Source organism: Xiphophorus maculatus, chromosome 2 (genome assembly GCF_002775205.1).
Source record: "Xiphophorus maculatus strain JP 163 A chromosome 2, X_maculatus-5.0-male, whole genome shotgun sequence".
Taxonomy (NCBI): Eukaryota; Metazoa; Chordata; class Actinopteri; order Cyprinodontiformes; family Poeciliidae; genus Xiphophorus; species Xiphophorus maculatus.
Genome location: NC_036444.1, coordinates 6,798,792 through 6,812,203, shown reverse-complemented (window position 1 = coordinate 6,812,203; position 13,412 = coordinate 6,798,792). Strand labels below are relative to the sequence as shown.

The window sequence follows — 13,412 nt, the reverse complement described above, 5'->3', positions numbered from 1 at the left end:
GTTTTATTATAATTGGATAAAAAAAATGTGGGTATTTAAAAAAATTAAAAACAAGCAAAAACTAGGTTTATTAAGCTTAATAAGTAAAAAGACAGAAAATCTCCAGTTTTGTAGATGGTGCAAACATTTTTTTTACTGAAACTTCTGCAAATTTGCTTTAATTTATCTCAGCGGCACATGTTGATGTATAGTTTTTAAAAAGTTTGTAGCATTATGACATTTCTGAAAGGTTTATATACTGCATAATGCAAAAAATAAAATCCAGGCCATGTTCAAAAACCCAAATTATTTTATATTCCATCCTCATTTTCTCTGGAACTATAGCAGCTGCTGTGATACCTGCACACCATACCTACATTTTGGTGCCAAGATTATTGAGATAGTTTGCATTTGCTGAGAAAAACTAAATTAGATTTGGATTAAGCACTTCAGAAAACCCTGTGGAGATTTTTAAGGGTCACATTTTCTCCACTTTCTGATTATCATCTGCGAAGTGGAAACTTTGTGTTGGTTTATCTGATTGCAATATGACAAAAAGTGAAAAGCTCCCTGATGAGAGCCTGTGGTCAGGAAGCAGAGAGGATTGTTGTTCCAATAGATCAATAGTTTGTGCTGAATGGCTGGAGCTCAGACTCCAGAGGTGGAGATCTGACTCTGTTGCGCTCCAGATGTTTCAAAACGCCGACACTTTTAACAACCAGCTGAAAGTGCAACACGACAGAAACATGAGGCAACACTGCGCGCTCAAACACGGAATATTCAAGGAGTTCCTGGCTGAATTCCTGGGAACGTTCGTCTTGGTAGTAAGTAGAAAAAGATTTCTATTTTCACACTTTGCAGTTATTTCTGAGGATATAGGATAATCCTAAAGGTAATGATGTTAATGGATTTTTCTGAAACTTGTTTTTATTTGTTTCTTTGTGTGTTTGCTAGCTGTTTGGCTGCGGCTCAGTTGCTCAGACGGTCCTGAGTCGAAACACGCTGGGCGAGCCGCTCACCGTCCACATCGGCTTCTCCGTGGGCCTCATGATGGCCGTGTACGTGGCTGGAGGGGTGTCAGGTAAACCTCACGTTGCTTCCTTATTGTACTTAAGTAGATTTTTCAGCCGATTTTTTCCTTTTACTCCCTACGTTTTAAGACAAATATCTGTAGTTTATACTCCTTACATTTTCACATATAGTTCGTTACTTCCACCATGAAAAACTATTGAGTGCCCAAAAATTTTACTCAAGTAAGAGTAGCACTACTTCAACATATTTTTACTCAAGTAAAAGTAAAAACTAGCCATCCAAGACATAAGTAAGATTAAATAAGTATTAGTAAAAAGTCTACTCAAGTAGAGTATCTGATCAAATGATCAATCATTTAATATTTAAAAATTACATCATCAGATGGACCAAAATTTAAAGTTGGTATTTTGAAGATGAAAATTACAATAATTCATACAAGTAACACAAAACGACAAAATCAATCAAAATAAACTTTTTGCGTATTTTAGATTTATCAAAAGTTGTTTTGTATTCTGGAAGGTGAAAATTACTTTTTACTTTTAGTTGAGTAAAACAGTTCAACCTTTACTTTTGCTAAAGTATTTTTTCATAGAAGTATTTATACTTCTACTTAAGTAGTGTGAGTACTTTTGACACCTCTGCTGCGTCATTCATATGATCCAGGACTTGCTGGCTACAATGGTGTTTCTCAAAGTGGGGGGTGCCACCCACTGGGGGGTCGCCACATGGCACCAATGGAGTCCGAAAGTTGGAGGGAAGATGAAGAAAAAACTGAAAAAAAACATAAATAAATAAATTTACATCCCTGTCAATAAAAAATTTGTAACCAGTTTCAGTACGTTCAAAAAACAAACACAACTCTGGCTATGTCAAAAACAGAACTGTACCCATACTTAATGTTTAGATTTTATTGCCTTATATGTATGATTAATATTAAAAAGTTACATAAAATAGCTGATTGTGGTGGGAAATTTTATCTGGTGATATAGTCAACATCAGATTAATAAAGTCGTAGCATATTACCCGATAAAAATTGTCAAACACAAAACTCATTGCCATCTAAAATCAGAAAGTATGAGGCAGCATTTATACTAAATTAATGTAATAATCATTGAATAGTAAATAAAAGTGAGGAAGATATATAATATTCATTGTTTCTTTATATATTTTGTATTATATTGTCTGTGGGTTTGCATAGCGAAGATATCAGAAGATAATGCTGTTTGGGTGGCATGGAAAAGTGATGATGACAACTTGTTAAATAATCTGGAAAAAAAAACGTGCTATTGTCCTTATAATTTTTCCTCTTTTAAAACAAAACTTACTAAGAGTTAAATAATGCAGCCGCTCTGTTTTGTGTTGTATCTTAACCTTGTGGCTCATGAGGCTTGGAAGCTCTGAATAATTAAACTTTATGGCTTTCTGTGCAGCCATGTGCCATCTGAGCGGCTCCACTGTCAGCAGGAACGTGCCACCTCTCTGCCCAGATCCACTGGCTGAGCTCTGACCATTGATTTATCAGCACTACAGAGCAAAGCCTCTCTGGGGTCATACATAACCCTGGGCAGTAAATGTCCTGCAAACACCATTGATCAGACACAGACCGACAGAGCCGGCTTTCAGTTAAGGGGGATCCAGAAACCAAACAGTTTTGGCTTAATGAGGCTGCAGCAAAGATGAGGTTCAGAAAAAAGAAACCACAGTTATGGCTGGTTTTTTAGTATTAAGGCCTTTGTAGATGGACATAATAAAGGAGTAAATTTCTGCCAAAATAAAATTAGAGATCGAGCTCAGAATTTAAATTTTTTATTTTTTTAGAAAAACATGGAAATATTTGAATTTCAAAAGTCGAAAAATTTTTGACTTTTGGAAATTTTCTGAGTTTAAAAAGTTGAGTTTTCTGAATTCTTAAAGTAAAAAATTACCAATGTTTTTCTAAAAAAAATCCTGAGATTAATCACAGTTTTTAAATTTTTTTTGTGTGTGCAAAGTTTCAATTTTTGGAGCTCAGAAATGTTCTTATTTCTAGAAAATTTCTCACATTAACCAAAAAAATTCTAATTAAAAAATGTTTTTTTTTAAACAAATCTGTGACTTTTGGAGCTCAGAAATTTCTCTGTTTTTTCTAGAAGATTTCTGAGATTAATCTCAAATCCTTCTTTTCTAGCAGATCTACAACTTTTGGAGCTCAGAAATTTTCTTGTTGTTTCTAGAAAATGTCTCAGTTAATCTAAACATTTCATATTTTTCTTGCAAGATTATGACTTTTGGAGCTAAAAATTTCCTTTGTTTCTTCTAGAAAATTTCTTAGATTAATCTCAAAATTTCAATTTTTTTTGTGCAAATTTATGATTTTTGGATCTCAGAAATGTCCTTATTTGTTTCACAAACATTTCTGAAATTAATCACAAATTTCATGAGTTCTATGGCTGAATTTTACACCTTACTTTCTAAATGCCTCTAGTATGTTGTCGTAGGCTACAGCAAAGTGAAGTTCAGAAAAAAGAAATCACAGTTCTGTGTTTTGCTGACAGTGTATTGGTGAAAGTTCAGTTCCCTACAGGGAGATTGATTGTAGTTTGTTGAAGTTGAATTTCTTAGCAGTGGCCATTATTCTGTATTTTGGCTCTCAGACATGCATAATAAAACCCCGAACTGCCCAGGGGTCTGCTCCCCTTCTGCTGCTCCTCATAAATGTGACAGCCTCCCTGATAATGGAGGGGATATTAAGTCAGTCACCCGCTGCAGCCCTGCGTCACTCTGTGCTTTGTTCTGTGTCTCAGGAGGCCATGTGAACCCCGCCGTGTCTCTGGCCATGGTGATTCTGGGGAAACTAAAGATCTGGAAGTTTCCCTTCTACGTCATCGCTCAGTTTCTTGGTGCTTTTGCAGGAGCTGCAGCCATCTTTGGATTATATTATGGTGAATGATTTGTTGTTGTTTTTTTTGTTTGTTTTTTTTTACAAATTACACTACAAAAGCACAAGGATGCTAAACTGATTTGATCAGCTGCAAAGGTGAATCCAGAAACCAAAACAAACAGATTTTTCTTAATTACAATAATGACACTACAAAAACACAAAATCTTACCAAGTATTTTTGTTCTACTGTCTGGAGCAAAGATCTTAGTACACTTGAAATAAGACAAAACTAACTTGTAAGTAACTTTTCAGCAAGAAATAGGAGCTTGTTGTAAGTCCATATTTAGTAAATATAAAATGCTAGTTGCATATGTGGATTTTTTTGTATCTATAAAATGGTAAAAATGTCTGTAAGTGAAATAATCTGCCAGTAGAAATAGTCCTTTTTGTCAATATTCAAGAATTATTTACTTTAAACAAGCTTCTATGTTTTGTTGAAAATGTAAGTTGATTTTATTTCAAGTGTAATAAATGTTTTACACTAGGAATTAGATTAAAAAAATATTTTGTAAGATGTTGTGTTTTTGCAGTGAAAACCAGTATAATTTTCCCATATTATAAATCATAATATGGTAAAAGATTTCTTACTTTTCCATCAATATTAAGGAATTATTTACTTAACATAACCTCCAATATTTTGCTGAAAAGTTACTTGTAAGTTAGTTTTATCTTATTTAAAATGCACTACGATATTTGCACCAAAAATACTTGCGTTTTTGCAGTGTCAAAATATAAAACTAAATGTTTTATAGGTTTTTTGAACGGAACTGGGGTAAGGAATATTTTAGCTGCCTGTTCCTCCCTATAGGATCCAAATAGATGCTCCTGCATGGTGAAAAACGTCTCTTTGTCTTCATCACAGACGCTTTCATGGACTTCACCAGCGGTATTCTGTCGGTGACAGGAATCAATGCGACAGGTCACATTTTTGCCTCCTACCCTGCCAGACACCTGTCAGTCCTTGGCGGCTTCATCGATCAGGTTGGTTCTGGTCGCTCTGACCCAGAAGACCACACATCCGCTCCCCACCGCAGCTTCAATTTGCCGTTTAAACCCTACAATGTCTGGCAAATACGGTTAATGCAACATTGATCGCCCCGTATAGTCTGAGAACGGCCCCTCTTCCTGCTCGGTTTGGGTCTGATGACCCATTTCCTGGGATCCACTGGCCCAAGTTACCACCGTTTTCAGTCAGTTAGTTAATGTGTTGATTTGAAAAGTAGCACACTTAAAACTAATAACATCAAAATATAACATAAACATATCAGCATGTGTGTGCTATTTCGTATGTAAATAAGCAAATTACTCATAATTAGCCACAACTAATCTTTGATATGTGCTGGATATTTATCTACTGGATTTAGAGGGATACATTATGTACATTAAAGGTGACCTGTTATGCTCCTGACCAGGTTAGGATACGTTTATGGGCTACACAAAACATCTTCACTACATTTTTTGCCAAAATAATTCTTAGAAAATGATTTTGAGCTCCTTTTAGAATGAGCTGTTTTGGGCCTCTGTCACTTTAAATCCAAATAAGCTGCTGCTGGCCATGGCCCCCAACTCAACGTTTTCTCTCGCGCATACAAATGACCACAAACAGATGCACAATTATACAACCTTACAGCTTTGAAAAGCAAAAGTAGAGACCCCTGCAAAGCCAACATGAATGCAACAAGTGGTTTCTAGATGGTAAGTCAGCAGAAAAATACTTGTCTTTTCCAGCAGCCAATGTGCAGCGCATGCAGAAGTAAAACCAGCTGTCCAAACATGCTGGGACTCCACTTTGGTTGCTAGGTAACGGGTTGCTGGTTTGTGTTACATTCTGAAGGTTTTTGAAGCGGTTCATTAACTTATTGACAAAAACTGGCTGGGTGTTTTTTTTAGACGTTTGAGTTATTTTTAGAAGCAAAAAAAACCCCAAATAGAAGTACAAAAATGTGCGAAATGTGAATTTTGCCACAAATATTGCCACAAACACAAAAATTGTTCTTCAAAAATATTCCCATTTAGAGCTGCACTGTAAGAAAATGACGCGTCTAATTTACGGTAAAATACCTGCAGCTGTGGGTGCCAAAGTTTTACAGTAAAAATACGGTAAATCCATATTTATATGGCAAAATTTCTGCAGTTGCCAGAATGTGTGGTAGCATCCACACCTGCCAGTGTTTTACCATAAATTAAAGATGTTTTGTTTTTTTTTCTTTTTTTTTACAGTGTGGCTTCTTTAGGACATCACTTATTTAAAAAACAGTGTGACTTATATTACAAATATAAGATTTACATAATAAGTAGTGGAGAAAACAGCAGAAATAACATTTCCAATCATACTGCAGGTTTTGTTTTGCCTTTTTTTCATAATAAGTGATAAACAATTCAATAAATTCCCACACCTAAGTGTAAAGTGTGTTTAAATATGTTATGGGGTTTATGATAAGTACTAATATGCTAAAGATTGTTCTAGAAAGGCTTTGTAGACTTCAGATATTAAACAGCAAAGAGTTTTATTTAAGCTCTCACATACTGTATGAGAGGTGACTAATAAAGAGCTGCTGCGCCCCCTGCAGGTGGTGGGGACAGGTATGCTGGTTCTCTGTATTTTGGCGATCATTGACGGTGGGAACATTGGCGCCCCTAAAGGCGTGGAGCCGCTGGCCATCGGTCTGATCATCATGGCCATCGGCGTCTCCATGGGGCTCAACTGTGGCTACCCTCTGAACCCCGCCAGAGACCTGGGACCCCGGCTGTTCACGGCGGTGGCCGGGTGGGGGATGGAGGTCTTCAGGTAACTAAAATTCAGATTTTTTAACTGAACTTGATCAGACTTTGGAAGCACAGAGCAGATGTTTTCTGCATATACTTTTCCCTGGTTTATTTATTTTTCATCAGATTTAACACAAAAACTGTTAATCTAGAGAAAACCAATCGGGAAATGAATGTTACCTTAAGAAAACCCATTGAGAAATTTTCTTATCTGAAGAAAACTATTTGGAAATGCACTTGATATCTTGAGAAAACTATTTGGTTTCCTCAAGATGACAAGACTGGTTATCTCGAGAAAACCTTTTGGAAATTTATTAATTATTTTTTCAAAAAAACATTTGGAAATTTACTCATCGCGAGAAAACTATTGGGAAATTTACTCATTTTGTGTTATTTCGAGAAAAAAAAAGTGGAAATTTACTCTTTATTAAAAAAACATGTGGAAAACATCTGCTTTTGGCTTACATTGTTGCTTTATAAATATGTGTATGAACACATAAATAGAAAATAAACATCCTGTGTACCTAGCATGAGTCGTGTTAAACGAATATTTACCATGTTTGACCAGGTTTTTAATTTAAAAGGTGATGGAAAAATCTGAAGGCCGTCCGTCATTTTGACGGGTTACACACACCTGACCAACCCGAACACATTTTCTAAACTTTACGCACAGAGAACATCACAGATATGACTAAAATCAAATCACTTTTAAAAATCAGATCTGAATATCATCTCTTGCTTTCTGGGAGCTGAGCACTGAAAAGTTCATGCTGGGGTTTTATTTGGCCTCGACAATCAAAACAAAAACATAAAAGTTTAGCACATAAACGTTTACCTCTGGTGCCTCATTGCTTCCAAAGTCTTTAATAGTTCATGTCTTCATTCAGATTTCCATTAAGTGAGCCATTTTGTTACATAATGTCACATGTTCCCACTGCAGTCAGCCAACATTTATCCAGACATCGACTTTTCTGATTCTGTTTTTGTGGCTGGCAGCACTGGAGGCTACTGGTGGTGGATCCCAGTGGCGGGGCCCATGGTGGGAGGCGTGGTGGCGGCCGTCCTCTACTTCCTGCTCATCGAGCTCCACCACCCCCATGACAAGGATGAGAAGGCCCACGAGGTGGAGGAAGAGGAGGAGGAAGAAGAGGAGGACGACGATGACAGCAGTCTTAAGGACAAATACGAGATGATCGCCATGAGCTAAAACATTCAGCGCAGCAGTCATGACAGAGCTTCTGCAGTTCCTGCCTGGGAATAGTACGGAGCTAAACTGGAGCCATAAAGTTTGCTCAATTTAACTTTTTTTTTTTTTAAACAAAAAAAAAAAAATTCATTGAAAAATAATTTTGAAACCGAAAAAAAAAGTTTGAAACTGAAGAAAAATAGATTTTGAAAAGTAGTTTTGAACTTTTCTTTAGTTTCACATCTTTTTTCGGTTTCATAATTAAATTTCAGTTTCTGTTTATAAAAAAATGAGCAAACCTTATAGAGCTCCATTTGTGCCATACACATGGAGCGCCATTGATATGGAGCTAAATTGGGGCCATAAAGTTTGCTCAATCTTTTTTTTGTTTTCTTTTGAAACTGAGAAACAAAACTCAAACTGAAAACTGGTTTTGATACTGAAAAAAGTTTGGACCTGAATAGAAAAATCTGAAACTGAAAAAAGAATCTGAAAAGTAGTTTTGAACTTTTTTCAGTTTCAAATCTTTTTTTCAGATTCATCATTATTCAGTTAAAAAAAAAAAACTTGGACAAACTTTATGTACTTTATAAAACTCCATATACATGGAGCTAAATTGGGGCCATTAAGTTTGCTCAATCTGATTTTATTTGTTTTGTAACTGTATGTCTCATCGTTGACAGTTAAGTCATATTTATTTTGTAAATACAATTGAATATTTTTAGCACAAGTCATTAATGCTGAGCTTCCCTTTAGCTTTTTTCCCATTACCCTCAGTGACTGTGACAATTATTTGTTTATATTAACTTTAAGTTTTTCTTCCATGTTTAACACATTTTTTGTATATCATGATTAATTTTCCTGGTTGTTACTTTTAGCATTTATTTCACTCAGCACAGTTTGTCTAAATTAAAGTTTACACAAATAAGTCCTCATGAGAAATTTTAATTCAGTTAGCCATTTGTTCATCCATGCAATTTCTATGCAAATTTGAATTTAGTTTATTTTAATCAGCAATTTATATGCAAATATTTTAACCTAATTATTTACTTTTTCAATGTTATTTTACTTATTTAAATTGTAGTCACGTTCAGTTACTGAAGTTTCAATAAGAGTTTTAAACTCTCACAAAGAGGCAAAAACCCTTTTTAGAGAGAACATCCTGAGGATTATTTCATAACCTGACATACAAAATGATAGCACTTACAGAGAAAGTGGTTATAACACTACATCACCACTTCTGCTGTGTTTGGTTCATAAAAGTCCCAGAAATAAACCATGGTGTTCACTGAGTTTCATAATAATTTGAAATAAGACATCAAGAGCAGTGACATCCAGAATCTAGTCTGAAGAAAGCAGCACGCATACTGATAAAAATGTTACCATACTCAAGAACATTTAATAATGTCCATCTTAATAAAGTGTCATCTGCATAAAGAGGACGATTTTTTGAGTCAGATTCTGCGTTCACACTGCAGCCTGAAGTGACCCAATTCCAAGTTTCTGTCAATTCTGATTATTTATTTATTTATTTATTTATTTATTTATTTATTTATTTATTTATTTATTTATTTATTTATTTATTTATTTATTTTGGCGTGGTCGTTCACACTTCCAAAGTCGCCGTCTGCGTGATCTCCAGTGTAAACTACAAACGACTTGAAAGTATCCCGGATGCGCAGTAGAGGGCGCAATAACGTGAGAGAGCGTGCTCTGTGTTTTGCCAGCCACCATAAAAAAAGAAGTGCTCAGTTTGCGGAAGTAAACATGGATGCTAACAGTGGAGCATAGCTTACGATTTTAAAGTTGTTATCCGAAGCGAACCAGCACAGTAACAACTTAATCCTCATGATCGTCCACCATGGTTGTTGTTTTTCTTGTCGCTTGCACGTATCAGGGCGCAGAATAGTGACGTTTGTCGAGTATCAATGACGTTCAGGTCGAATGAATGCGACGTGCCGTTCAGATTCTGGTCACATTTAGAAAGATCGGCTATGTTTAGGATTTAGAACCACATACCCAAGTGACCTGAGTTGCATTTGTATAAATCCGACTTGTGTTTCAGACTGTCGTAAAAAGATCAGGTAAAAATAAAAAATCGGAATTGGGTCGCTTCATGCTGCAGTGTGAACACAGGCTAAGACCAGTTTGAAAACAAGCAATTAAGAATTATCACAAACATTTAACAAGAAGAAATGTAATTTTGCTAAATCTTTCATTTAAACACAGAATCAGATTATAAAATCATTGCTTTGCCGTTCTAGTAAATATTGGACTGAAACTGTTGCTTTGGTTGCTTATTCACACTGCTGTAGCAGCCAGTAACTGCAGCAGGACATCAATATTGATTATCAATAACAAACCACTCCTTGCTGCACGTGCATTCCTGCAAAATCTGGCCTGAAATAATCCAGTTTGTTATGTAACTAAACACACTCAGAAAGAAAAGTTAATGAAAAATACATGTAACAGAGCGTATAAGAAATGTGTCAAAAACACTGAAACAAGCAACTATGAAGCTAAAAATGACTAAAACAAACTAAAAATCAGTAAATAAACTTAGTGAATATAACACTTTACGTTTTCGGCTGCAAAGCGTCCAACTAAACATTTTCATTAAAATAAGAGCTCCCTCTTCTGTCCATGCCTTAGTACTGCACCCACTGGGGTGAACAAGATTAGTATCACCAACAAAAAAGCTGAAAAGAAATTAGAAGAACATCAATCAACGAGCCAAAATTTAAGTTCTCCGATTGTTTCACCCATTTTTTTGAAACTATACCTACTTGAAGCATAATTAACTCTAGGATAATGTGTGAAATATTTGGCGGAGCTGAGTAACGACCTTATTAACATTAAAACATAAGTTAATATGATCTATTAACAAATACTGTTATTATTCAGAGTTTTGTTTTCTCTTTTTTCAAGCGTTGCACGACTCCCATATACTATAGCCAATATAAATGATTGATTCAGCTGCAGTGAACTTCAGAGAGGCATGGACGGCCGTGCCAGGAGTTTCTGGGTTTACAACAAATTGAATAAAAGGTTTAATGTGTCCAGAAAACTTTATGAAAATAACATCACAATGCAAAAACAGAAAGTCGTATTTTGTCTAATTTCTAGGGCAAATATCTTAGCACGCTTGAAATTAGACAAAACTAACTTTTAACTAACTTTAAAAAGAAAGACATAACAGCTTATTTAGATTGAATAATTCCTTAATGTTGATGAAAAAACATTTGTTTCACTGGCAGATTATTTCATTTATAACAAGACTATTTTCTCATGTTATAAGTGAAATAATCTGCCACTGGAACCAAAACTTTTTTTTTTATCAATATTGATGAATTATTTACTTAAAACAAGCTTCTATATCTTGCTGAAAAGATACTTGCAAGTTAGTCTTAATTCAAGTGTACTAAGATACCAGAAACAAAATGTATTTTATAAGGGAAAGTAGAAGTACTTTTTCATAAATTATAAAGTTATATGGAAAAAAATTTCAGGTTTCACTGGCAGATTATTTCCCTTATAACTAGTACTTTTCATAAATATTAAGTAATTATTCAATCTAAAAAAGCTCATATTTCTTGTTAAAATAATTACATGTAAGTTAGTTTTGTCTTATTTCATGCATACGACAATATTTTGCACTAGAAATTAAACTAAAATTTGGTACGAACCTTATGTAGTTAACTTTGCTGCTTACAATTTATATTAATTAAATAAAAGTACAATTAGAAGTCTGGTAAGGGATTTGTAGAGGTTGCAGAAAAATTTTAATACAACCATTATCAACAAGTGGAAGACATTAAAAAAAAAAAAACAGCAAAATCTCCAGGCAAGTTTATCCTGAAAGCAGACCGCAAGATGCTAAAACAAAATCTCCAGATTCTAAAATATTATGAAAATGTCACCAGAAAGATATTGCACAAGTTTAACTTTCAATATGTGCAAGGATGATTTAATTGTTCCATATAAATAAGGAGAATAAAATTCACATCATCTTAATTGTGACCTTAAAAAGCCAAAGAGTGCACACACATTGCAGACAGTAAACAGAGGTCTATTTTATTTTGAATGAGTCTTTTAATTAATGCATTTCAAGTACTCCAAAAATTACATCTCTTTGCACAATACAATTTCAAATTTTTATTTTCTTTTTTTAGTAAAAATGTTCAAAGTGAACAAAAATTTCGAATACTGTATAAAACACAGTGAACATTAAAATCAGACAGTAGTTTTTACGCTTTAATCGTGTTCTTACGGCCTACATCACCTACGACATTTCAACTCAATTTGGACATTTTCAGTGCACGTTTATCTAAAAACTTTTACCAAGACTACGAAATTAAAAAGAAAAGTAAATTTACAGGCATTTTTTTTAAACTTCTGCTCGTCTACCCGAACCATGCCACAGGATAAGAAAATGAAAAATAAAAATAAAAAAAATCATAATGGGAATGTAACATTAACTCCATCACTGAATAGTTTTTTCCTCCGTTAATGACAGTGGTAAAAAGCATAAGCAAATTTCAGTTCTACTTGCACAAAGAAGAACATAAATAACTTAGAAGAGAGGAAACTTTGTCACATATGAACATTTTTAACAAGTTACTCTGAATTTAGAAAAAAAAAAAAAAGAAATAGATGTATCAAAATGTACTTTTCATTTTCAAATTAAATGCCAACTTTTTTGTTGTTTTATTTTTTTCTTCCTCCAGGTACTGTACAAGTTTACAGGTAAATTCTTCTGGCCTGACAGGTGAGATGAGATTTAAAAAGAGAGCTCCATTTTGTACAGAGATGAGGAGTGATAGCAACCGCCAAGCTATCGAATTCATCCGCCTCATTGCAGAAAACGACACGCGTTAGCCGTTTACGTCGACCGCTCCCCTACAGAGCTCACTGCGACTAGGACAAAAAGAGTCTCGCTAGTCTTTATTAGTGTTGCATGCATTTAAAAATAAAACCAGAGCTCATGTGCAATGAAATACAAAATCTGGGATGCGTCTTCTTGTAGAGGCATTCCTGATATTTTACAGTTAAGCAACATGATTGGGGATTTTCCCCCTGAAAAAAATAAAATTAAAATAAAAAAGGGAGTACATGCATTTTCAATTCCTTATTTTCAGTCAGATTTTGTTCTGCTCTTGCTCAAAATTCATCTCAAATTCAAACACCAAAAGGAAAAGTACACTGACAGAAAAAGAAAGCTAAGTATTTTTTGTCATGTCTAGTGCAAATATCTTAAAATACTTGGAAAAAAAGACAAATATAATATTAATATTGATTTACAGAAAAGGTGCACTGGTGGATTTTTTTCACTAAAAATACACTGCAAAATCACAAAATCTTACCAAGTATTTTTGGTCGAGTTTCTAGTGGAAATATCTTACTATTCTTAAAATATGACAAAACTTACTTACAAGTAACGTTTTAGTTTGTTTTAAGTAAATAATTCCTTAATTTTAATGTAAAAGTTCTAGTTCCATTGGCAGATTATTTCACTTATAACAAGACATT

At 34.4% G+C, this 13,412-nt stretch overlaps 1 protein-coding gene across 1 annotated transcript; it reads left to right on the top strand.

Moving 5' to 3' along the window:
- Positions 1-600: 600 nt before the first annotated feature.
- On the top strand, positions 601-8,007 carry LOC102218309 (aquaporin-9-like). Its single transcript, XM_005809901.3, has 6 exons — positions 601-803; positions 934-1,060; positions 3,795-3,932; positions 4,794-4,912; positions 6,502-6,719; positions 7,694-8,007. The coding sequence occupies exons 1-6, from the start codon at positions 669-671 to the stop codon at positions 7,902-7,904; spliced, it is 948 nt and encodes a 315-aa protein (XP_005809958.2). The 5' UTR covers positions 601-668; the 3' UTR covers positions 7,905-8,007.
- The last annotated feature ends 5,405 nt before the right edge of the window (positions 8,008-13,412 follow it).